Here is a 26053-nt window from a genome sequence, read left to right on the forward strand (position 1 = left end):
AGCTAATAACTGAGACTAGATTTCAATCGGATTGACATTCTGTCCACTTCACCTATAGTATTATTATACAATACTTATAATATTATTAATTAGTATTATAGTATTATTAATATAGTACTATGCTTCCATTATATCACCAGTTAAATAGGCTTTGGTAGGATAGAGTGAAAAGGAGGAAGAAATAGTTATTTAGATGTTATTTAATGCTAGAGGAATTTCAAAGTTCTTGCTAGGGATTGGATTCTGATTAATCATCCTATTACCTGATTCTAATATCTATAATTCAATTCTTGCTAGTTCAATAATATAGGAAGAGGGGAATAAGAAAGAAAAGAGGTAATAGATAACCTTATCAATTATTAGGTTGAAGTGGCTATGACAAAAGTCAGAGAAAATTCTTCAAATAGCTACCAAACTGAGGAGCAAGAGAAAAGTAAAGTATTTAATAGCTGAACAAATAGCTTTTCTGTGTTTGCTTAAGTCAGTACTTGTTTAGCTCTCACCAATCAGCCTGGAATCATCTCTAGGTACAAGATGCAGTTAGCATCAGTCAGATCTCGAAAGCTTTGACCACCAGGTCCATGTTAAGCATTATAGTGACCTACACCTTGATCATCTCTAGAAGGAACTTGAAAGGTTCTGGTCAGAATTGAAATTTAGCCATACTTCAGAAGACTTTAGGATTAACAGGCTTCTTACAAGGTAAGTCAAGCATTAAAATGTACTTCATGTCCCAGAATTTCTTCTGTCTGAGCTGTTTCAATTATGAAGGATTAGGTCCAGGGAAAAATACTATAATCAAAACTTCCCCTAAAACCAGAGTCTATATAGCATCAAATGTAGAAGGATGTAAACTTATCATTGCTCCCCCAATCTAGGTCTTTGGGTTCTTGAAAACCAAGCAAAAGCTGAGGTAAGCGTTTCAGTGTTTTAAAGGATACTACAAAGAAACTTGAGTGTGCCTAACAGAAAAACAGCATAGCTTTGGATTTATTTGATCCTTCTTTGCCATTTTCCAATACCACCATAACATCACTGCTAGCACTGATTTACTCTAAGACTTTCCAGAAGTGTGGTTAATATTTGGGGGTGAAAAAAAATTCATCCCATGAACCTTGTCTACACTACTTCCCTCCAGCATATTTCTTGTTCTAAGTAAACCTTTAATAATCCAATTAAAGGAACCAAACAATATTGCTAAACACTACAGTGATGTTTTTCTTCATCCCAGACCATGTATGGGATATAGGGGAAGCAGCTCTCCAACAATAGCAAAGAACTAACTAAAGACAACAGCAACAACAAAAAATATGCAAAAGATTGGCACAGATATAAAATGACACAGTTTGAAGAGGCTACAGAAAACAGTAACAACAGACTGGTAAGGGACTGGCACAAAGAAAAAATAACACAACCTGAAAATGCCAAACTAACCAAATTTTGCCATACCAAACTACACCTCACTATATAATAGAAATGTGATGAAAGAGATAGCCAAGTTGATTCTATAACCTAAACAATAGACCAAGAACTTTAAATAAAGAAGAAAAAAATCTTTCTCTAAAAGATTCTTCTTTTTTTGATTAACAGAGATATGTCTTGTTTTGAAAATGTCTGATAAGTAAAAATCTGAACTCAAAACACAAATGAATTAGTAGATGATTATTCCCCTTATATTTAACCAAAGAGTTTATCACACTTTTATTTAAGTAGCAATATTCTCTAATATATTTCAGAAAAGGTTTTTTTAAAAAAATGAGAGTATATTATATGACAATATAAATGAGCTGTACCTATAAAATTAATTTAGATGAAATTTTTAGTTAAATGGCAATGGGTAAAATAAATGCATTTTGGTGGTCTACATTTTAAACAAATTTCGAAATAAATCATGAAATTATAATTCACCTCATGGAAACTACTATATTTTGAGTTAAGATAGAGTTATACAGGGGAGGAGGAGAGGATAAGAAATCAGAGGGCTTGGATTCGGATTGTAACTTTTATTTACAATCTATATGACCTCTAAACCTCTCTCTAGACCTCAGTTTCCTCACTTGTAAAATGAATGATTTTAAAGTATGTAATACAGTTCTTTTCAGTTTTAAAGTTTATAATCATAATTGGATAAGACAGTTAGTAGATGAACTCTCTCTGCAGGCAAGAAATGAAAAATTAAAGCTCACCAGTACAGAGGTCCAATTTTCAACCAGATTTGAGGGAGGATTCAATTTAGCTGTAATTCGTTATAATTTTCACTTTCCTCAATTCATCCAAGAAAACATAGAAACCTAAGATAAATCCAATTCACACACCATCTATTAAATATATATTTATTGCAACTTCACCTACATGTTAGCAACTAATGTCCTAGACTTATGGTTTCAAATCAAATTTAAATTTGATGCCATAAAAATAAAAGAAAATCCTCACTCCAATAGCCTGCAAATGTGAAAGTACTGCTAGAAAAGGCAGAGATCTAAAATTTTGGAAATCCAAAAAGAAACTTATAACTGATAAATTCAATATTGTTGTAAAGAGAAAATATTTTTCAAGTTATTGATCCCAAATCTAATGGTTGTCAGTTTAACCTGAATCTACAGGTTCAGGGAGCAGTTTTACTTTGTCATAATTATTATTATTATTATCCAATTTAGGAGACTTAAGCAAGATTCTTGTTCAAAATATCAGTGCTTTCAAGGACAAAGAATTTGCCCTTTCAAGATATATACACCCAAACCTAATAAGGGTGATTTCATTTTGACAAATTGCTTAATTCATAAGTTGTCAACTCAAATCGCATTTTCATTATTGTCAATGACAGGCCAACTTGTATTTCCAAGTTTAGCATTTCAGTTATTCGCATTTAAAACCTTTCTGTTCTTTGAGTATTCTTATTCTACAAAATTACTGGCTTCTTTCAGGACTACACAGACTTTAAGAGCAAGGACGGTTTCATTTTTTGTCTTTGTATGCCCAGAGCCAGCACAGAGTTTTGATATGATAATTGTTTGAAGAATTTGATTGAATCCTTATGACTTGTAGATTTCCCAGTGTGATGTCACTTTAATCTTTAGAACCTTTAGCACTAAGTCCAGTTTGGAATGGTTATTGGATAAATGTAAGGTGATTGACATTGACCTTATACTATTTACAAGGATATTTCAAGGGTATGCCTCCAAATATCCATCAAAAAATGGTACCATCACTGAAATCCCATGAGACCTTGCCTAGTTCTGGCCAGTTTTATGCATAACTTTGTGATTAATATAGTGTTCCTGTAAGGAGCATCCTGGAGTGACACCAATACATTGTTGGTGCTATTGTGAATACATCCAGCCATTCTGGAGAATGATTTGGAACTATGTTCAAAAAGTTATCCAACTGTGCATATCCTTTGACCCATCAGTGTTACTACTGGGCTTATATACCAAAGAGATCTTAAAGGAGGAAAAGGGACCTGTATGTGCAAGAATGTTTGTGGCAGCCATCTTTGTAGTGGCCAGAAACTGGAAACTGAGTGGATGCCCATCAATTGAGGAATGGCTGAATAAATTGTGGTATATGAATATTATGGAATATTATTGTTCTGTAAGAAATGACCAACAGGATGATTTCAGAAAGGCCTGGAGAGACTTACATGAACTGATGCTGAGTGAAATGAGTAGGACCAGGAGATCATTGTATATTTCAACAACAATACTATATGACAATCAAATCTGATGGACAAGGCTCTCTCCAACAATGAGATGAACCAAATCAGTTCCAATAGAGCAGTAATGAACTGAACCAGCTACACCCAGCGAAAAAACTCTGGGAGATGACTATGAACCACTACATAGAATTCCCAATCCCTCTATTTTTGTCTGCCTGCATTTTTTATTTTCTTCACAGGCTAATTGTACACTATTTCAAAGTCCGATTCTTTTTGTACAGCAAAACAACTGTTTGGACATATATACATATATTGTATTTAACTAATACTTTAACATATTTAACATGTATTGGTCAACCTGCCATCTGGGGGAGGCGATGAGGGGAAGAGGGGAAAAATTGGAACAAAAGGTTTTGCAATTGTCAATGCTGAAAAATTACCCATGCATATATCTGGTAAATAAAAAGCTATAATAAAAAAAGTTATAAAAAAAAAAAAAAGAAGCATCTTGGAGTTCTAATGATTTACTTTAAATGTCCATTTAATATAATTAGTCCGATATGTTAAGAACTGAATAGTTCTTGATTGTGCCAGGAGTTATGAATATAAATATGGTACAAGTTGATCATTTATTAAATGCATTATGTGCAAGGCACAGTAAGGAGAGGAAGATAATGCCCTTAAGAATATAGAATATAAGATAATTCAAAATATAAACCAAGTAAATCAAGGTAATAGAAGACGAATGAATTATAGAGAGACCTCATCGGGGAACTACTGCCTTCAAAGAGCTTGCAGGTTAGAGAAAAAAATTTTTAAGGACATATGGCTATTAGAAGTCTGATGCTATAAATGAATATAGAAGAGAGAGAAGAAAATTAGGAGTCACATAGCTGGAGAGGAGAGGTAAGGATCATTGAAGCCTTCATAGAAGAGGAGACACAAGCTGGAAAAGTTTGATTAGCTGAGGTTTATAGGGTGTCCTATTAGATAAGAAAGAAAGCCCACATCAGTGCACAAAAGTGGGAGAACGCTGGGCAATATCAGGACGAAGCCAATGATCAGTTCTGTGGGACCAGAGTGGAGAAACAGGACGAGTGAGAAGTAAGTTTGGAGAGGCGCAGTGCAATCGGAGTGTGGCAGGCCACGAAAGCTAGAAGATACTTGTATTTGTTCCTGTAAAAGAAGTCGCCAAGGCATGTGGCAGTCTGAAGATGGAAAGGTGAATCCTGAAAGGTGGGCGCTCTGGGTCGCCGCCGCTGTCACCAGAAAGACCTCCCAGGCCCTTTAGGAAAAGCGCTCTCCCTTGCAGAACAGCATCCCTCTGAGGTACCCCGGGACTAAGCCTTCTCTGATCAGTTACAAAGGCAAGGATAACTTTTACCATACGGAGATGAGCAAAAGGCCCTGTCAGCAAACCTCCGCAGCGGAGCCCCAGTTTGCAGCGAGATGCTGAGACAGAGGAAGGATGCGCAGATTACCCGGGGGGTTGCCAGAGGCCGGGCTCCCTCCGCCGCACTGATATGGGATTAGCTGGGAACGGAACACCGGGGCGAGAGGGGCGCTGGAGGAACTTCTGAGGAAGGACCCCCGAGTCTCAGACCCGGCAAGGAGCCTCGCGCTCCGGACCCAAGCGGCACCCCACTGCACATATCGGAGGAAAGAGAGCCTCTTCTCAGGCGAACACATTTACCGGCCAGCATTTAACTCCCAAGCCCCCCTCTCCCCACCAGTACCGCAGAAGTGGCTGGCTTTGCAGTAAGCGCAGCGAGCCGGTGCGAAGTCCGCGGAGGGAGGCGGGAGGGGGAGAGGAAGGAGCCGGCGTCGGTGCAGGGAAGGGGGCGTGGGGAGAGTGCGTGCTGGGCTTGCGCTGCGCGGCCCCGAGCTCTCGCTGCTCCGCCTGCCTCTGCCTGCACATCTCTGTTCCGCTGCTCCCCGCGCCCCAGCCCTGCTCGCCCCGCGCCCGGGAGCTCACTCGCCTTTTTGCCGCCGCCGCCGCCGCCGCCGCCGCCTCCCGGACCATGACCCGCTGCTGGCAGCTGCAGAACTGCCGGGCCCTGCGACTGGCCTGGCCTCCTCCAGGCGCTAATCCCCGCCCCCGCTGCCCTCTCCCGCCTCTGCCCGCGGCGGGGCCCCGGCCCGGGCCCGGCCCCCACCCGCTCCGAAGCTACGGCGGGGGTCCGGCCGCGCTTCCCCAGGCCCTGCTGCGCACTGACGCCTTCGTGGGGGGCCGCTGGCTGCCCGCCGCCTCGGGCACCTTCCCTGTGCAGGACCCAGCCAGCGGTGCCCAGCTGGGGCGAGTGGCCGACTGCGGGGCGGCCGAGGCCCGGGGGGCCGTGAGCGCTGCCCACCGCGCGTTCTCCAGCTGGAGGGGCGTCTCTGCCAAGGTGAGAGTGCCCCGGGGAGGAGGAGGGGCCCTGCCAGAGGGGAAACTTTCCTCCTCCGAAGAGAGGACTTTGCCAATGTCAACCCTTCCACCCATCGGTGACATGGTATCAGAAACTGGGGCATCCAGGGCCGGTGGCAAAAGGGAAAGATACTCAGTGATTGGGTGCAGGTGACCTCTGAACTGAGAGAGTAATCTCCCTCTCCTTCTGGGAAGCCCGAAGGATGGGGACTCTTTCTTAAGAATTCATCTAATTTACGGGACTTCTGGTGTAAATCTTGTCTCTGTTGTAGTGGAGCAGCTGATTGGTTTCCAGGCCCAGGTCTGCCACCATGGTTGTGGACAAGTCATTTCTCTAAAACACTGAGTTTACATTAAGGAAGCCGGAGATAACCTTGACTTCCAAGGGAATTAGAGCCCTACAGGAAACTGACGTAAGAAAGAAATTCTTTCCTCTGGCTTAGGAACTTCTTCACATAAATTATCTTTAATTATCAGTGATCCTTAAAATCTTGAAGTTAAGAAATCCTATTTTGATCACTAAACCAAACTACACCTGGGTTCAGAGGTCACCCACATCCATTCACTCATTACCTTTCCCTCTTCCTGTTTTGCCACTAATTCTAAAGGCCTTAATTCTAGAACCAGCTCTCTCCTTTTTTTCTCTCCTCTATCCTTTTCATGAGATTTAGTCACAAAGTGAAAAGAAAATAATAAAATCAGAATGCATGTATAGGGACGAGGAATTCAGAAATTCAAGTAAAAGAATGCAAAACAAAGTAGGATTTATGTATAGTAACATAGTCTCCTTAATGATGATACTATTCATTTCAAAAAGAGAATAATTTTTTCTCCTTCATATCCACTTGGTATTGACCCAGCCTGTCTTTCTGGACAGACCTCATTGATCTCTGCTACAATCCCACTAGATAGTGGACTTTTCACAGTCTCAGCAGCCATTTCTACTAAGTTACTACGGAAGTAATTCCCCCAACAAGGAGAAGAATGATAAAGGATGTCTCTTATAAAATAGTATTACAGATTTCTCCTTACTTAGAAAAAGAATGATTCAACCTCTTATTCTGAAATTCATGAAAGACACTACTTAGTCTTTTTTCTTTATGTGCAAAATAGAAGTAATAATCATTGTACTTCCTATCTTACAATGTTGTTATGAGGAAAATATTTTTAAGTGACTTCTGGGTGCCAGGCACTCTTCTAAAGGGATCAGAAAAACTGTTCCCTAGAAGGCATCACCTTAGCCAACTGATGAAGGAAATGGACTTCTAAGAGACCCAGGTGAGGCCTTAGGTCCAGGCAGTGTGCACAGGCCCAGAGATAAGATAGCAATGTTGTGTACAGTGAATATGGCTGGAATGTAGATAGCATGAAGGGAAGTAATATATAATATGCCTGAAAAGTAGTAAGCTGTCAAGTTGTAAACTTATGATTTCAAACTCAATAGATACAGATCCCCATAAGCCACATATTATTTTTTGGTTGTTTTCAGTTGTGACTGACTCTCTGTGCCCTTTTTGGAGTTATTTTGAGTAAAGATTTTTTTTTTTGTCATTTCCTTTTCTAGATCATTTTACAGAGAAGAAAACTGAGGCAAACAGGATTAAGTGATTTATCCAGGGCCCCACAACAAGGGAGTATCTGAATTAAGGTCTTTCTGACTCTAGGCCCTGGGCTCCATCCACTATGCAACCTAGCACAAATTAATATTATCTACAACATATTGTATTTTGTTGTTGTTGTTGTTAAACATTTCTCAGTTATATTTTAATCTGGTTCTGGGGAAACTGAGAAGTTTTGCAGGCAGGAATCTGGCAGGCTGAAATTTGACACCTGTATTGTAGAGGATTTTAAATGTCAGTATGAAGATTTTGTATTTCATTATAGAGACAAGAGGGAGCTATTCAATATTTTTGAGTAAGAGTGATATGATCAGATGTGTAGGTTTTTTTTGAGTATCCGTTCATCAGCTTCATAAAGAGAAGGCAGAGGTCGTGGAGATCAATTATTATTTGTCCTTCATTTCCAAGAAAACCAATGACATTTTGCAGTAGACTAACCAAGAGTGACTATGTGAGAGGAAATAAGGGAATATGAAAAATAATATTGTGCAAGTTATTAATATAGGGTATATTTTTTAATATTTTGGTAACTATTTCAACATAATTGATGCATTTAAAAACATTATTCTGAGAGGGGACCTATAGATTTTACCAGAGTGCCAAAGGAAACTCTGTAAGTCCCAATTGTAGAGGTGGAATTGGAAATGATGGTGTTAAAGGGAAGGGATGTGCCAGTGATAAAACCAAGAATCTTAAACTGGGTCGCTAAAACAATGGTATTTTATCTTTAAGAAAAATGGGAAATTTGAAGGACATGTTGGACTTTTGAGATGCATTTGGGACATCCAGTTGGGGAGATCGAACAGACAGTTGGTAACCCATGACTGGAGGTTAGGCTGACTATATAGGGTTAGGATTCATTCACTTAGATTGATGAATTGAATCCATGGGACTTGATGAAATCACCAAGAAAGAGATTGTAGAGAGAAGTGAAGAGAGCCTATGATAGAATTTCTATACTTAATGGATGGGAGAAGAGTAGTGATCCATAAATAACAACAAAAATGGAAGGAACAGAAAGAATCAAAAGGGAAATTATCTTGGATCCCAGAGGAGGGGATGTGCAAAAAAGAGAGAGTGCTTTACATTATTGGAAACCACAGAAAGGTAAACTAGAATGAGGATTGAGAGAGAAAAAAAAAAAAAACCTCTGGATTTGATAGTTAAGAAATATTGGTAACTTGTGAAAACAATTTTTGGTGGAGTGCTGTGTTTAGAAGCCAAATTCTCAAAGGACTTAAGACATGAATAAAAAGAAAGGAAACAAAGGCAGTAATTATAGACTCTCCCTAAAAGAGGAAACTGGGGAATAAAAAGCTAAGCTTGAGTGTGTGGGAAAAGCAAATAAAGAAATTTTGTTTGTTTTTTTAATAGATGGGAGATGAATTTACTTGAGGGCAGCAGAAAAGGAGTTAGTAGATAAGGAGAATAGAAAATGGAAGATTTTAAGTAAGGGAATAATCAAGAAAAGTTTCCAGAGAAGATGGAAAGGAATGAGTAAAAAGTATAAATAAAGAGATGGGTTTTCTTAAGGGGAAAGAGCTACATCTTTATCAAACACTTGAGTAAAGGACATAAGAGAGTAGAGTAAAAGAAGGAACTTGAAGTGTTTGCTAAGGGGCAAGATATAGGTATAGTTAACTTAAGAAAAATTGAGAAGTTTTAGAATAGCTGATATGAGAAGTATAGTTGTCTATCATGAAAGGAATAAAAGCACTGTCATTATAGAAGGACCATTTAATATTAGATAACATACATTTATGGGGAACCCAGTCAGCATGGTTATATGATTTTCACTAGAATCACAAGAATGGAAGTAGAGGAGATAGAGGAGAAGGGCAGCTCCAAATTGGAATTTAACATGGCATGATTAGGCATGTTAAGGGGAGAATTTCAAGGGGAATATTTACCAAGATCTGATTGACAGAAGGACAAGGACTGGATCTAGGGACTTCGGCACTAAGAAGAGAGGGTTGTGTACAGTTGAACTGATCAAAACTGAAGGGAGGAAAACCAAACCAGAGCAGGTGTGATAAGCCTGGGAAACGGGGAAGGAAGTAGGGAACAAGAATTTATTAAGCACCTATTATATGCCAGGTGTTTTTGCTGACTGCTTTACTGATATCTCATCTGATCCTTACCACAATGTCGGTGACCGGACATCATTGTAAGAATGAAGCACACATTTAGAAGGCAATACAGGAGAGGAAATGGATGAATAGCAGGTGGTATCCAGAGTGAAGAATATGAATTGTGTTTTATGGAAGTAGAATTTTTATGGATGATGGTGACATATCCTTCTGTGTGCCTTGAAGTAGAATAAATGTATAGGTCATAAAAATTAAGAAATTTGATCAATTGGGAAAATGAGTCAAAAGAAAACAAAGGGGTATCAAATATGTATTAAATTCCTTAAGAAACAGATTTTCCTTTTCCATTTTTCTTCTATTCTGTTTTTTTAAATAAACAGATAATATTTTTTTAAAAAGAGGATATAGACATAGATATATATGGAGTGAACAAGAAAACTATAAACCAGGTACTCAGCTACATGAGAGAAGAAGAAGAATGACATAGAGAACAGCAGACCAAGTTCTGTTTAGCTTTATATATATATATATATATACATATAGATGGATGAAGTAAATGTCATAGAAGAAATTGCTGGGTGATGATGACAAAGAGATAGTCCAGAAGCTCAAGTGAGGTGCAAGAAGCATGTCTTTTCTTCCTCTCACCATTCAGTACTGGAGAGGCATTTAAGAGATAAAATGTCTTTTGGTTAAAGCTAGGTTTTCTTTAGCATAAGAAGGTGGAAAATGAAATGGAATAAGTGGAGAGTAAAGACCTTGAATAAAAAAGGAAGTTTGTTTAAATAGCAACAATGGTAGTGTCCCAGAATTTGAGATGAAATGGGAGGCTATGGACTATGTTGGGAGTTGGGCTGGCAAATAGGGATGAAAGTGATTGAATTCCAGATTTCTCTGGAATAGGGTACATGGATGGGTGAGGCTTCTCATAGATTAGAAGATAGCTTTTTTATTTTTTTTTTTTGAGAAGTCTCATCCAATTCCCCTTAATGCTAGTGTGTTCCTTTAGTGATTATCTGCAATTGTATGTGTGCTCTCTCTCCCCCATTAGACTGAGAATTTTTTTTATGAGTTATTTCTTTCTTTTCCTGTCCCAAAATGGCCTTTCCCTGGCATCTCATACATGTATTTACATGTATGAACTCATAGTCTTCTTACTGTGTTGTGAGTAAACAAGATGTAATTGGTATTTTATTATTGTTATTTAAGGTCAATGATGCCTGTTTTTCAAGGAGCCCCAAGCATTTTAAGGTTTATAAGCATTAGTCTAAAGAACACCCTTGTGAAATAATAGAACTTGTCAGACCACTCAGAAGAATAGGGAGAAATAATCTAGATGAAAAAGAATATCAATATAGATTCAGTTGTGTGTTCGTGCACAGAGTAGGAAAAGTAATATTTATATCTTAATTTTCTGCTTGGAGAATATAGGAGTATGATAATATGTGTTTATCGCTTGGCAGGCATGTAGGTAGGCACATGTTCTGTTGGTCAAGCATCCGTACTCACACCTCATGTTCTTTGAATATACCTGTCCAATAGGAAACATTCTTCCTAAGCCTGGTATTTATGGTTCCTCCCCCTCCCTCCTTTTCTGTAACGCATTACCTCTGAGTATACATCCATACCATTTCCCATTACTTAAACACTCACTTATCCCCCTCTATTTTGAACATCCAAAAGAAGTTGAGGGGGGGGGAGGTCATCTTCTTGGTGACCCTCAGGCAGAAGGAATATGATGAGACTTCCTTTTGTATATGACTAAATGTCTGCTTAAGTCCAGTTTTCAAATTCCATGATTCTCCATATTGAAATACTCCTCTTCCTTTAAAACTTAGCCCAGCTTCCACCTTTTCCATGAACCCTTAACTGAGCCTTTCCCCTTTCCTAATTTTCTCTCCCTAAGTGTCCAAGGTGAAAATTATTTCTTCGTTCTCAAAATTCCCTAGAACACTTTGTCCAGATTTTTTCTTTGCTCCTATCGTGTATGTCATATTCCACCAGTAGATTCTACTTCCATAAGGGAAGGAACTATGCTGGATCATCTCAACATAGATTTATTAAGAATTTATTAGATGGAGGCAGCTAGTTAGTGCAGTGGGTAGAGCACCAGCCCTGAAGTCAGGAGGACCTGAGTTCAAATATGGTCCCAGACACTTAACACTTCCTAGTTGTGTGACTCTGGGCAAGTCACTTAACCCCAACTGCCTCAGCCAAAAAAAAAAAAAAAAAAAAAAAAAAAAATTTGTTTAATATATGCTGTCATAAGTGCTGAGGACACAAAGAAGGGCAGACTCAATTTTTGTTCTCAGTGAACTCTCAGGGGGAGAGCGCACACATTCAATTGCAGATAGTCACTAAAGGAATATGCTAGCTATAGAGGGGATTGGGTAAGGCTTCTTCCAAAGGGTGAGATTTTAACTGATACTTGAAGGAAGCTAGGAGATGAAGGAGAGAATTCCAGATAGGGGGAACATCAGTGAAAAAGCCTAGAATCAAGAAATAAAATATCTTGTTAGAGGATCAGCAAAGAATCTTGTGTCACTGGATTGCAGGGTGTATAAACAGGAATAAGACATAACGCAAGAAATGTGGATAGAAGTCAGGTTGTAAGGGATTTTTTTAAAAAGAGGATTTGTTATTTTTCATCTTTTACCATATTTTTCTACACATTCTTCCTTTGTTTCTCATCTGATTTGTCCCTCCTTTCCTGTTTCTTAAGCCTCCATCTTTGGTTCTTTTCCTTTTTTTGGACTCTCTCCTTTGGTGATCTTCATTCCCATGGTTGCAGATTTTTCCTTGACATGTATAATCCTCAAGTTATCATCTCTAACTGTGACATTTCTCTGAAACTAGAATTTATATTGCCATCTGGACATCACCATCCCTATGTTCCCTAACCACATCAAGTTCAACATGAATAAAACAGCTCATATTGCTTCCTACCCTCCCTCTAGAACCTGTTTATCTTGATTTCCCTATCTCTGGGAAAATGGTGATACCATTGACTTCTTGTCATCCTTGCTTATAACCTTGGAGTCCTTTTGGCTCCTCCCTTCCCCTCATCCCACATTCAGTTGCCAAGTCCTATCACTTTTATCTCCAAAGTATCCTTGGTATGTGTCCCCTCCTTTCCATTATTTCTGTCACCACCCTATTCCAGGCTCTCCTCCCTCCACTTCATCTTACACATCATGGCAGGATAGTTTTCCTAATACACTCACCTGATCTTGTTCAAAAATTTTTGATGAGAAATCAAACAGAAGACATCATTGGAGACATAATAAATGGATCTGGTTACCCCAGTATGACAATGGAGGAAGGTTGGGATTCTTTGTCTTAGGAGGAAAACTACTTACTTTCTCTTGGCTAGCCCCGACACTTGTGTGTACAAAATTACTTGTAACCTTGATGCTTCCTCCTAGGCTTTCATTGTAGAATTAGTCTCCTTTCTTGGAGAGGGTTTTCTTTTTCATTCATTCATTCATTCATTTATTTATTTATTTAGACTTGCTCTGTTTATTTATTTATTTATTTATTTTGTGGAGAAGAGATCTTCTGATCTTACAAATACCTCTGCAAGGGAGGGATTCCCAGACCTTACTTCAAAGTCTCCCCCAACTCCATTATTTAGTTCCCCACTATTTTGTACATTAGTCTCTGTTTGGCGTAACCTTACTTGGGAAGGGGAGGAGTTCATCTTCCACTCTCAGCCTCTGGTTTCTCTAAGCTTGATAAATTGTGTGGTAAGCTTGCTTACTTAATGATAAGTAAGTTATAAATAAGTTTTGCATAACAAAAGGAAGTTTCTATAGGATTAAATTAAATTTGATATCAAATAAAAATCTATGATGTATAAGGAACTGATGCATATTTATAAGATTAATAATATACACTCCCCAGTGGAGGAATGGTGAGAGGATATGCACTGATAATTCACAAAGGAGGAAATATAAACTTTTAGAAACTACATGAAAAGATATTCAGCTTTCTCAGCCTCAGGAAAATGCAAATCAAGATAACCATTAAGATGACCAATAAAATAGGAAAAAAAATAATAAAAACAGGAAAAATTCATTGCTGGTAGAACTGCACATGGTTATAAATTTTTTTTTGAAGAGACTATGGCACTTGATAGAAAGTAACAAAACTTTTCAAATCAGTGATCCATTGCTAGAAATTTTCCCCCAGATATTCATAAAAGGAACTCATCTGCATAAATATATCATCAATAGTTTTCTTTGTCATAGCTTTTTATATGTTCAGCAGTTTTGAAAATAGCTGAATAAATTATAATGTCTTCATTTAATGGAATATTATGCCATTAAAAAATAAATATGAAATATACAAGGGAATACAAAAAGAAAACATTTCCATATTTGTCATGTTGTGCAAAAAAAAAAAATCAGATTAGTATGGGAAAATGTTTAAAAGGATTGCACATATTTAACCTATATCAGATTGCTTGTTGTCTTGCAGAGAAGAGAGGTAAGAGAAGAAGGGAGAAAAGTTTGGATCACAGTCTTATAAAGATGAATGTTGAAAGCTATCTTTAAATGTATTTAGAAAAATAATATACTAATGGGAAAAAAATAAATGAAAAATTAAACCAAAAGGGGGGAAAAACGAGAATAAAAAAGCAAACAAAAAAATGAGAATAGTACTCTTCCCATCTGCATTCGATCTCCATAGTTCTCCCTCCCTGGATGTGGATAGCATTTTCCATTCCAAGTATATTGGAATTGTCTTGAATCACTACACTGCTCAGAAGAGCAGTCTGTCACAGATGGTCATCGTATAATCCTGCTGTACAATGTTTTCTTGGTTTTGCTCACTTTACTCAGCATCAGTTCATGTAAGTCTCTCCAGGCCTTTCTGAAATCAGCCTCATTATTCCTTATAAAACAGCAATATTCCATAATATTCATATACCATAATTTATTCAGCCATTCTCCAACTTACGGGCATCCACTTAGTTTCCAGTTTCTTGCCACTTCAAAAAGGGCTGCCACAGACATTTTTGCATATGTGGATCCTTTTCCCTTTTTTATGATCTCTTTGGGATACAGACTCAGTAGTATTACTGCTGGATCAAAGGATACACAGTTTTATAGCCTAGAAAGGAATTTTTTTAATAGAGATATTAAAAAGCTAGAGAAGACCAAGAAAGAGATTCCTCAACAGGTAACTGTTGAGGTAAGTGTGAAGGAAACTAGGGATTTCAAGGGGGAGGGGAAGGGAAGTGGAATGCATTCTAGGCCTGGAGGACAGCCTGAACAAAGTTGCAGAAATGGAGGAAGGGGGCTCTCATAAGGAACAATCAGAAAACCATTTTGGCTGGGCTGTACCAAACTTATAAAATAAGTCCACTTCCTGGTCCTGTTCCTAGCCTCATTTCCTTCTTTTTTTCTTTCTTATTCTTTTTATTTTGTTTTTATTATTATTATTATTATTATTATTATAGCTTTTTACTTACAAAACATATGCTTGGGTAATTTTTTCAACATTGACCCTTACAAAACCTTCTGTTCCAAATTTTCCCCTTTTTCCCCCCACCCCCTTCCTTAGATGGCAGGTAATCCAATACATGTTAAATATGTTGAATTATATGTTAAATCCAATATATGTATACATATCTACACGGTTATCTTGCTGCGCAAGAAAAACTGGATTTAGAAAGAAAAAAAAAAAGACCTGAGAAAGAAAACGAAAATGCAAGCAAACAATAACAGAAAAAGTGAAAATGCTATATTGTGGTCTACACTCAGCTCCCACAGTCCTCTCTCTGGTGTGGATGACTCTCTTCATTACTGGACAATTGGAACTGGTTTGAATCTTCTCATTGTTGAAGAGAGCCATGTCCATCAGAATTGATCATTGTATAGTCTTGTTGTTGAAGTGTATAATGATCTCCTGCTCCTGCTCATTTCACTCAGCATCAATTCATGTAAGTCTCTTTAGATCTCTCTGAACTCATCTTGTTGGTCATTTCTTATAGAACAATAATGTTCTATAACATTCATATACCACAATTTATTCATCCATTCTCCAATTGACGGGCATCCACTCAGTTTCCAGTTTCTAGCTACTACAAAGAGGGCTGCCACAAACATTTTTGCACATACACGTCCCTTTACCTCCTTTAAAATCTCTTTGGGACATAAGCTCAGTAGTAACACTGATCAGCCTCATTTCTTACAGCTCTTTGTTTTTATTTTCACATAAAAGTCAAACTTTTTTGTTATCTTAGATTTTTAGTTCTGGGCATACCCCATATCTTTGTTCTTTTGCTCACATCATCTCATATGTTTGGAATGTTTTGAGAAATTTATAGTCATGTATCATTCTTTCAACTATGGGCCAATTAGATAATGCTTTCTGGTTTTTATTTGTTCTTTAGGAAAGGAGTGTATTACTTCGAAAATGGTATGATCTGATGATAAAGAATAAAGATGACCTTGCCAAGATAATCACAGCTGAAAATGTGAGTACCGTGAGTGGTCTGCCTGACTCTCATAGTTTTTCTTGGCTTGAAGCTACTCTGAAGATCTGGAACCATAGCCTGGGTGATGTATAAATGTACTACTCTGACACTAGGAATATATATATTTGAAGGTTCAAATAAGATTCTCATTTCCTTATGCTAAAAAATGGGAGGGTAGCTTTAAGTATAGGAGGAATGACCATTTATTGAGTATGTTGTAGAGTGGTTCCTGTTCAGATATTTATTAAACAGGATGGTCCTGTTATTTCTTCTTGTAGGGTGTGTAGGAATCCTTTGCTAAACAAGGGCTCTTGGTTTCTCTTTAATATTGTTATTATTGTGTAGTGAGATGAATAAATTAAAATAATAATCCCCTGCCCACTGATTAGCTAGTCAAATGTGCCAGTGGATCTGTGGTATCATTGGTTTGGAAGTTGTCTCTAACATTGCAGATCATGACACATCTGTGTCTGCCTCTGTGAATCTTATTCATGTCCCCTGTCCAATGGGGATCCATTCATCTTGTTTCCTCATTTTTTAGTGACATTGGGAAGAGACCAATGTAGGTACTTAGGATAAACATCTTACATTCCTTGTTCTTAATCAGTCCATCTCTTTTGCACTCATACATTTTCCTAAATAGCTATGAAAATTGAAAATTCATGGGCAGCTAGGAGAACCTGAGTGCAACTATTTCCTCAGACACTTAATATTTCCTGGCTGTATGACCCCAGGCAAGTCACTTAATCCCAATTGCCTCAGCAAAAAAAAAAAGAGAAAATTGAAAATTCATGCACCAAATATAGACTTTTACCAATATAGGAAAATTGAATAATAATTATTATAGCTATCATTTATGTAACACTTACTGTGTGCCAGGCACTATGCTAAGGAATTTACGTTCATCTCATTGGATCCTCCCAACTGCCTTGAGAGATCGGTGCTATCATGATCATCATTTCACAGTTGAGGAAACTGAGACAAATAAAGATCTTCCTGATTTCAAGCCCTGTGCTCTTATCTACTAGTCACCTAATTGACATAAACTCATTTGTTATTTCCTTCATCTCTTGTGACACTGATTCCTAGACCTATAATAAATTGAGGAATTTTTCTACAGCAGGAAGATGATTCATAAATTGGGAATTTGGGATAAACTGACTGTAGTCTTTTAAAATTTAAAGAATACAAGAGTATATACAAGCCTTTTGTTTTTATCTTTTTAAAATTATCAACTTAACAATACTAGGCTTTTGGTTATCAGGGATGTCAAAAATGTGACTATCATGCATTTTTAAAAATGATGTATAAGAATGGTTTAGTCACATGTAGAATGGTTTTAGTAGATAGGATTAGAAAGTCAGAAAGAAATCTTCCTGTGGCACTAGCTATATGACTGTGGAGTAATCATTTTACTAATATTACCATTAGCTGGTTTTAGAAGTTATATTTTTAAACTGCCCCTGGTGAAACCACAAATCATTTAGTAATGGATGTATCCTTTATATGCTTCTGGTTTAATTTTAGGGAAAGCCTCTAAAGGAGGCCCAAGGAGAAGTTCTGTATTCAGCCCTTTTCTTGGAGTGGTTTTCCGAAGAAGCACGTCGCATTTATGGAGACATCATTTATACCCCTGCAAAGGACAAGCGGGGCTTGGTCCTGAAGCAGCCTGTTGGGGTAGCTGCCATTATCACTCCAGTAAGTGAAAGAATTTGCTAGATCTTGAAAGAATCATTTATGGGGAAATGATAGCATTTATCTAACAACTTATTCATTCTTCAGTGTGACAAAATGTACAAATATCCTTGACATTTGTGGGTTTTACTTTCAGTTTTGGTTATTCACAAGACTTGGCCATTGATAATCAAAGAGATATTTTTGAAGGTTTGTGGCAAACTGCTGAAACCACAGATAATGCACATAAAAAAAAAACCTTCAAAAAATAAGTGCATAAATAGTGTTAATTATTTATTATTATCAATTAAATTTTATCATTTACTACCATAAATATACCTACTCAAATATATTATAAACAGTGAAATTTTTTTAAAAGTTAAAGCCAAAGAAGCATGGCTGTGTATTCTTTTTGGGAATGCCCTCTCTTTTTTCTCTCTACTGTCCAGATTTAGTCACTTGATTTTCTCTGCAGTACTTTTGTCAGAAAAGGAAATTTGTTTAAAAAAAAGTGCTGAGTGAAGCTGCAATAGTGGCTGCAAAGACTCTGGATAGTACATTAGATATGTTAAATACTAATCCCTCATGAAGAAACTGCAACTTCTTTATTCAATTGATTTTTTACTTGTTTTGTGTGATAAATAAATATAATCGGGATTATTAAAAGTAAAGGTTTGTATGGGACTTGGGAGTTATTTATGATTTTTCACATTCACAGCGGTCCTGTACTATAAATGTCAAGGAAAAATTGGACTCCTCCTAAAATTATTGAATCTGTTCTTGATCTTCCTGATTCCTTTTCAAAGATATATGAGTGTCACTCAATACTTTTATGATAATGTTAGGTGTGGCAGTGATGAATGAGAATGTATTTTTTTAAAAAAATAAATGGTTAAGAGTCATATAGTGATGAGTATTACTGGAATGCAAGGGGTTTATTTACAAGGAAGGTAATTCAATGGCATGATGACATATCCTAATGATGTATCTTTTGCTTGATTTGATAAGTTTCTTTCTTAAGTCCAATTTTATGTTTTGTAATCCTTTAAACTCTAAAAAGCCCTTTTGTAATATGGGTCACGCTTTGCAAAATGTTTGCTTAACTCAAGGTTATTATCATCATAAACAAATGTAAAGTCATATAATCTTTTGTACACAAGGCTAGAAGGAACTTCAAAAACCATCAATACTAGGGGTTCTTAACCCAAGATGCACACATCTCCAAGGAATCCATGGATAGATTCCAGGGAGCCCATGAATTTGGATTGGAGGAAAAAAGTAACATCTTTATTTTTATTAACCTCTCACTGAAATTTTATTTTTTCTTCAATTATTAGTTTAAAAAAGTTCTGAGAAAAGATCCATTTTGCCAGATTACCAAAGGAATCCATGACACAAAAAGAATTAAGAACCCCTTGATCTAATTGAACTTTTAGCCAGAGGATGAACTCTGCCTACAATATCCTTAACAGAGTGGTCATTTAGCCTCTGCCTGAAAATATCTCATGACTAAAAATAACATTGCTACCCTCTAAAAGCCCTTTTTTGGATCTATTTGTGAAATTATTTTCTTTATTATTAAGGCAAAATCTGTTTCCTTGTAACTTATTAGTGTTTTTTTTCCTGCCCTCTGGGATCAAGCAAAATAAATGGGACAATGTGGTAGTCTAAACAGGGCATTGGACCTGGAATTGGGGTAGCCACTTTGTCACTACCTGACTGTGTGACCTGGGACTAGTGAGTTCCTTTGCTTTCCTGGATTCCAGGTTCCTTACCATAAATTCCTCAAGTATAATGAGCGGCTTGGATGAGTTAATCTGTAAGTCCCATTTGAACTCTAATGATGTTCCTTAAATACTTAAAAAGATAACTGTCATGTTCCTCCTAAAGTCTTTTCTATATGCCCCATGTCTTCAGTTAATCTTTGTAACTACATGGTTTCAAGTTTTCTTACCATCCTGATTATTCTTTTGTGGAATTATTCTTCCTCTGTGGCATTGCAGCTCCCAGAACTGAACTGGGTACTCCAGATATGTCTGAAAATGAAGGGAGGGAATGGAATCAGCATTTATATAGCACCTACTATATGCTGGGCACTATGCTAAAAACCTTATCAATATTTTATCATCACAACAAGCCTGTAAGGTAGATGCTATTGTATTTCCCATTAAATATAACTTAAAGAATAAAAAAGTAATACATGTAAAGAAATTCCCAGTAAAATTGACTTATCTAGGGTCACACAACAGGTAAGTGTCCAAGGTCACATTTGCACTCAGGTCTTCCTAACACACCCTAACTGCCTCTATACTCAAATATATGGATATAGTATGGTTCCAGGCCATCTTCTATATTAAGGTTCCTAAAGAAGTGGGATTTTCTGCCTTCTTTAATGATCTCTGACATTCTGACATTACAGCATTTCATTCATTTTGTTTCTTTTTTGGTTAGTTTTGTTCATTACTAAAGAAAAAGGAAAATAAAGTTCTCTTCTTAATAGATTTTGTATTTTTACTATAGAATTGCTGTCAATAATGATTATAGCTCATATTCCATATAGCTTCATATACTCATAGTTGAATAAGCAGACATTTCTGCAAAACTATTTTGTAACTTCTTTTTTCCCTTTTTATGACCTTAGTGGAATTTTCCAAGTGCTATGATTACCCGAAAGGTGGGAGCAGCTTTGGCAGCTGGTTGCACAGTGGTAGTAAAACCTGCAGAAGATACACCTCTTTCTGCCCTGGCTCTTGGTGAGGTGAGCAAGTTTCTTCATGTATCCATTAATAAATACATTGATAAATATAATCATAAATTTAAAATCAGAAAAAATCTGGTCAGCTAGTCCAACCCATTATGTCAGTCATCAAGTATTAAAAACTTACTATATATCAGGGACTATGTTAACTGCTGGAGATACAAAGAAATGCTGTAAAGTGTCTCTTCCCTCAGTAAGGTTACATTCTGGAGATACAGTATTTAAATAACAAGGCAAATGCAAGATACATATACATGCATATGTCTATATGTACACACACATGTACATATGCACATACATAGTAGATGAGGGTAATCTGATTGAGGAAAGCACTAATTAGTAAGTGGACCAAGAGAATTCTTTTGCAGAAGTGAGATTTGTGCTGAGTGTCGAAAAAAGTCAAGGAAGTTGAGGTGTAAGTGAAGGGGTAGAAAATTCCAGGGACACATGGCAATTCCAAGGCACAAAGAGGGGACAGGAAGAGTGATATAGTGATGATTGTTATAGGAAATAATAGAATTGAATGAAGACTTTAAAAAAAATAAAATAAAATAAGGAGCCCTCTATGTATTTATAGGCAGCAGAAAAGGAGCCAGGAAATAGAAAGACATTGAAAATAAGAGAAAGTGAGCATGTTAGTGGAAAAAGTCTGCTGAAAAATATGGGAGGTAATTGGATAGGGAACCTCTCGAGGTCTTTACAAAGAGAATAGCTGCCTCCTTATCTAAGAATGAAGTGCAGCAGAAGATAGTGAGGAAATATGTTGGAGAATTGTTTTAATTTTTTTCAATATCATATGAGGCAAGACCCTGAAGATTGGAGCAGACTGCTGTAGGAGGCTTGATTTGGAACAGCCACTCCTAGATAACAAATACCAGCATCAGTATTTTGTGAATGAAGAAACTGTGGTTCAGATTTAATTGTGATTTTCCCCAAGTACACACAATTAAAAATTCAAATGTAGGTCCTCTGATACCAACTCAACATTCCACTGTGTTACAAATTAATGTCTTTTATATGAACATTAATAAAGGGTGAAGAAAAACATCTTTCTTTGCCTACATCCCCCTCTAGAAAAGGTTTTCGTTTTTATTTGAATTGAATTTGAAATATTGAATTGAAATTTGAATTGAAAATGGGTTTCTCTTAACTAAATATGCTTTTAGAGAGCTTCCTTATTCCTTTCAAGGATTTTTAAAAATTGATCTTTGATCATATATATCCAGAAAACTCCTCTGGGGCTTTTTTTTAATTGGACAAACTCCAGAAAGTAATTTCAAAAAGATCTCTCTTTCATATCTGCTCTCTGTGCCAGATACAAGGCTTTGATGTCACTATTTGACTTCTCCATTTATGCCCTTGACCTATTTATTGTAAGGAGTCTGCTCTCTGCTGTTGACTTTGGATATATTGCCTTCTAATGTGGGCTCCCAAAGTTTATGGTCCTCAGAAACATCTGAGCAGTCTAGAGCATTGTTGAGAAAAATGGGAGTACTAACAGTCTTTTAGGAATTCTTTTTAAAATTTATTTTATTTTCAGTTCATAGAACAAAGCAAGCATTTCCATAATAAAGTACAAAAAAATTCTAGGAATTCTGAGATGAATTTCTGCCCTCAGGGAGTTCCTCTTCTAAGCATGACTTCTTTCGGAGGCCATTAACTCCATTTCTTTATGACTCTAAAGTGCAGATTCTGGTGAACATCTTTCTGTGGAATATTTGGTCAAGCCCTTTTTTTTTTCTCTTTATCCTTTATTTTTCAGTTTTTGTGGATGTATTTTACAATATTAAAAAATATTTTTCCAGACCTGTGATTATTTTTTCCCCTTGAAAATGAACAATTGAAGGAAAATTTTGAATTATTCATTATCATCATCATCATTATTATTTACATAGGTATATTGTACTCTTTTCTTTCCATGGCCATACAGTCAGCAAGCACATTGTATATTCTGTGTTGCATGCTGGAAATAAAACTACAAAAGTTCCTTGCCCTCAAGGAGTTTACTTATTCTATAGGGAGAGACAAACTGTCCATGTATAAGCACATATTAAATAAATGAATCAATGAATGGAAGGAAGGAAGGGAAGAAGGAGGGAGGGAGGGAAGGTAATTGACAGGCAGGGAGAGGGGAGACCCTAATAACTAGAGAAAGATTTGGAAAGGTTTCTTTTAGGAGTGAGCATTTGAACTGAGCTTCAAAGGAAATGAGATTCTGAGAGGTTCAGGTAAGGAAGGAGTGCATTGTAAACATGATGGAAAGAGGGGGAAAAAGAGTTTTTCCAAAGGTACAAAGACAAGAGAATGTGATGTAAGGAACCCTAAGAAATCTAGTTGGCTTGAGTTACAGAATATATGAAGGAAGATAATATATAATAAATATGGAAAAGTAGACAAGAGCAAGGTTGTGGAAGACTTCTGAATGCCAAAGGAGTTTGTGTTTTACCCTAGAGGCAAGAGGAGTCTACTAGTAACACTTTGAGCAGAAAAGTGACTATATCACATTTGGGATGGGGCAATAAAAATAATCATGTTACAACCATAGAAAGATAGTAGGGATTCTGGGACTAGAAGCAAAAAAATTAGGAGGGCAATCTCTACCAACATTAAATTTAAACAGTAATCTTGGACTAGCTTTGTGGTCCTTAGGTCAAGGTCATGTTTATGAGATTTGCAATTGAGAAATAAAACACAAAGTAATTTTTCCCTGAGAAGCATAAGGGAATGTAATTCTTCATTAAAATGCATGATGGTTCTTCTACTTTGGAAGAATCTGTTTTTTAGATAAGAGTATTATATTGAGATTCATACTTGGGGAAATCAAAATGTTTTAATGATACTTTTGTGGTATTAGAGAATCTTAATATTGATGAAGACAGGTAACATGAATTAAGACTTGACCTTGGCATCAGGAAGATGGATTCTAGCTCTGCCTCTGGTGCATGCTAACTTATCCATAGCCACTTAATCTATCAATGCCCCAGACAGCTATGTAGACAATCAGCAAACATTTAAGTGCCTTCTGTGTACCAGGTGTCGTACTAAGGATACAAAAAGAGGCATAAGACAATCCCTGTCACCAAAGAACTCACAAGGGAAGGCAACAAGTGTACAAGCAAGCTAAATACAGGGTAAAAAGGAAATAATTAAAAGGGAAGACACTAGAATTAAGAGAATTGGGAAAAGCTTCTGGAAGAAAATGGGATTTTAGTTAGGACTTAAAGAAGACTAAGTTGAAGAAGAGATTTATATACACACACAATCACATACAGGTGTGTATATATACATATACCTTAAAATGGATAATTTGAAATAACAAGTCTGATCCAAAACTTACATTACACACATGTCTGCATATATATGTGTAAAAATAAATGTGTGTATATTTACCTCTCACACCTAAGTCCTCCATGTTCTAATTTTGTCCCTGTATGATGGCAGTGAAGGGGAAGATTAGTTAAAAATCTTGAATCCCTTTGCTCTCACCTGTTAGACTCAATGCCACTGTGCCTTCTGTCTTTTAAGTCACCGTTTTGCTCTCATTTCTAGCTTGCCAACCAAGCAGGAATTCCTGCAGGTGTCTATAATGTGGTTCCCTGCTCCCGTCAGAAGACCAAGGAGGTTGGGGAAGCTCTCTGCACTGATCCATTGGTATCCAAAATTTCTTTTACTGGCTCAACAGCAACAGGAAAGGTATGTGGAAGTTTACTTTAACAGATCATATGAAATATAAAATGTTATTATGTAAAAGAGAGGTAGAAAGAAAGAGAGGCCTTAAAGATGGAGTTGGAAAACCCCTCCCTCGATTCAGGCCAAGAAAATGTCTGTGATACTTGGCCACCAGACAGAGTTTTCAAGGGCAGCAGACCATTAATGTTCTCTGTTCTTCCACAGCAAAATTCATGCTGTTCTGCTGGCCACCAAGCCAATTCTCTAGTATGCTCTAACATAGACTGGCCAAATCCTTGGGGAAATAATTTAAATAAGGTCATTTGTTTTAAGGTAGAAAAGTGATGATGGAGTCTAGGGAAAACTGAACCTACTGATCAGGAAAAGCCTTTCTGGAAAATAGAGGTGCTGCTGGAGGTAAAATTTGGTCCTTGAACAGAGGGAGGTTCAGGGATCAAACTAGAAATAAGTATCTACTATTCCCAGGATCCAGTGCTTTTTGCCTAATAACATAAAATAAGCACTAATTAGCCCTCTAATAGAGCATTAGGCCTTTTCCCATCCATTTTTTGTCTCATTTTTCTTTGCCACTTCTTGAAGTTTGATTGTGACTTTCATCTCAATATGTATTCATGGCCGGTTTTCCACTCTTAACTGCAGATTCTGTTGCACTATGCTGCTGACTCTGTGAAGAGGGTCTCCATGGAGCTAGGGGGGCATGCTCCATTTATCGTGTTTGACAGTGCCAATGTGGACCAAGCAGTGGCAGGGGCCCTGGCTTCCAAATTCAGAAATTCTGGTCAGGTAAGTCCTCTAGAGTATTTCTGGAATTTGTGTTTGAAGGTCCTGTCCCTTCCTTGAATATAATTTTGAATATCTGTTAATGAATTTTTTTCCTCCTTCCATTTTCACATCATCCTTTGGTTCATTCCCCCTTGACATTTTTCCTTTCCCCACTGTATTATTAGTTGATAAATTTGATACTGGCTTTATATTGCTAAGTCCACTCTTTTTCCAAAATGTTAACATCTCTCAAGCTATGGAAAAAGTACTGAATGTTTGGATAAAAAAGTACTGTGTTTAAAAAAAAATACTGTGTTTTTCCAATTCTGTATATCTGTAGGCAGGATGACATAATAGTAGAAAGCTAACCTCAAAACCATGAAGACTTGTGGATCAGGTCTTGCCTCTTACACATACTGAGACTTTCCAGAGGTTACATGGTCAGGAAGAGTTAAATGTGACAGAATTACAACAATGATGACAGTATTTGCTGGGCAGTCAGTTGGTCAATTTGGTTTCCCTATGATATTGCCAGTTTTCTATGGAATGAACATAGGAAAATTCTCAGTCTCCTTTGTTAATCCTTTTCCTGTTTTTTTCATGTACTTATAACTGTGCTTTTGCTTAGGATCCTGTGTAATACATTGTAGAAGGTTCTACTAAATTCTTCCCTTCTCATCTTTTGGTATTCATTCACAGCTCTTTTTGTTGTTTGTCAGGTAGCAAGTGGTCCCACTTTACTACTTCTTACATTTTAGTTTGTGGCAAATAGATAAAGAGAATTTGGGGCTGAGAAAGATGTGAATTTATACCCCATATTTTGTTTTCAGGTTAAAATAGGAATGCAACGTTACCCAAACCTTCAAATATTTTTTTATTTGCCAGGTTAAGACTAGGTGGGAAATAAACTTAGA

The 26053-nt window shown here is 37.1% G+C and overlaps 2 protein-coding genes across 2 annotated transcripts in view; one reads left to right on the plus strand and one right to left on the minus strand.

Annotated features, from left to right (window-relative positions):
• Positions 1-5714, minus strand: part of GPLD1 (glycosylphosphatidylinositol specific phospholipase D1) — a 58966-nt gene extending 53252 nt beyond the window's left edge. Inside the window, exon 1 of the mRNA XM_074272717.1 lies at positions 5635-5714. Coding sequence (XP_074128818.1) covers positions 5635-5678 — 44 coding nt within the window. The 5' untranslated portion in view covers positions 5679-5714. The remainder of the gene's footprint in view (positions 1-5634) is intronic.
• Positions 5491-26053, plus strand: part of ALDH5A1 (aldehyde dehydrogenase 5 family member A1) — a 33757-nt gene continuing 13194 nt past the window's right edge. The window contains exons 1-6 of the mRNA XM_074272732.1: positions 5491-6042; positions 16172-16255; positions 17783-17953; positions 20571-20687; positions 24237-24380; positions 25017-25160. Of these exons, the coding sequence (XP_074128833.1) occupies positions 5677-6042; positions 16172-16255; positions 17783-17953; positions 20571-20687; positions 24237-24380; positions 25017-25160 (1026 nt within the window). The 5' untranslated portion in view covers positions 5491-5676. The remainder of the gene's footprint in view (positions 6043-16171; positions 16256-17782; positions 17954-20570; positions 20688-24236; positions 24381-25016; positions 25161-26053) is intronic.

This window comes from Sminthopsis crassicaudata, chromosome 1 (genome assembly GCF_048593235.1).
Source record: "Sminthopsis crassicaudata isolate SCR6 chromosome 1, ASM4859323v1, whole genome shotgun sequence".
In the NCBI taxonomy this organism is placed as follows: domain Eukaryota; kingdom Metazoa; phylum Chordata; class Mammalia; order Dasyuromorphia; family Dasyuridae; genus Sminthopsis; species Sminthopsis crassicaudata.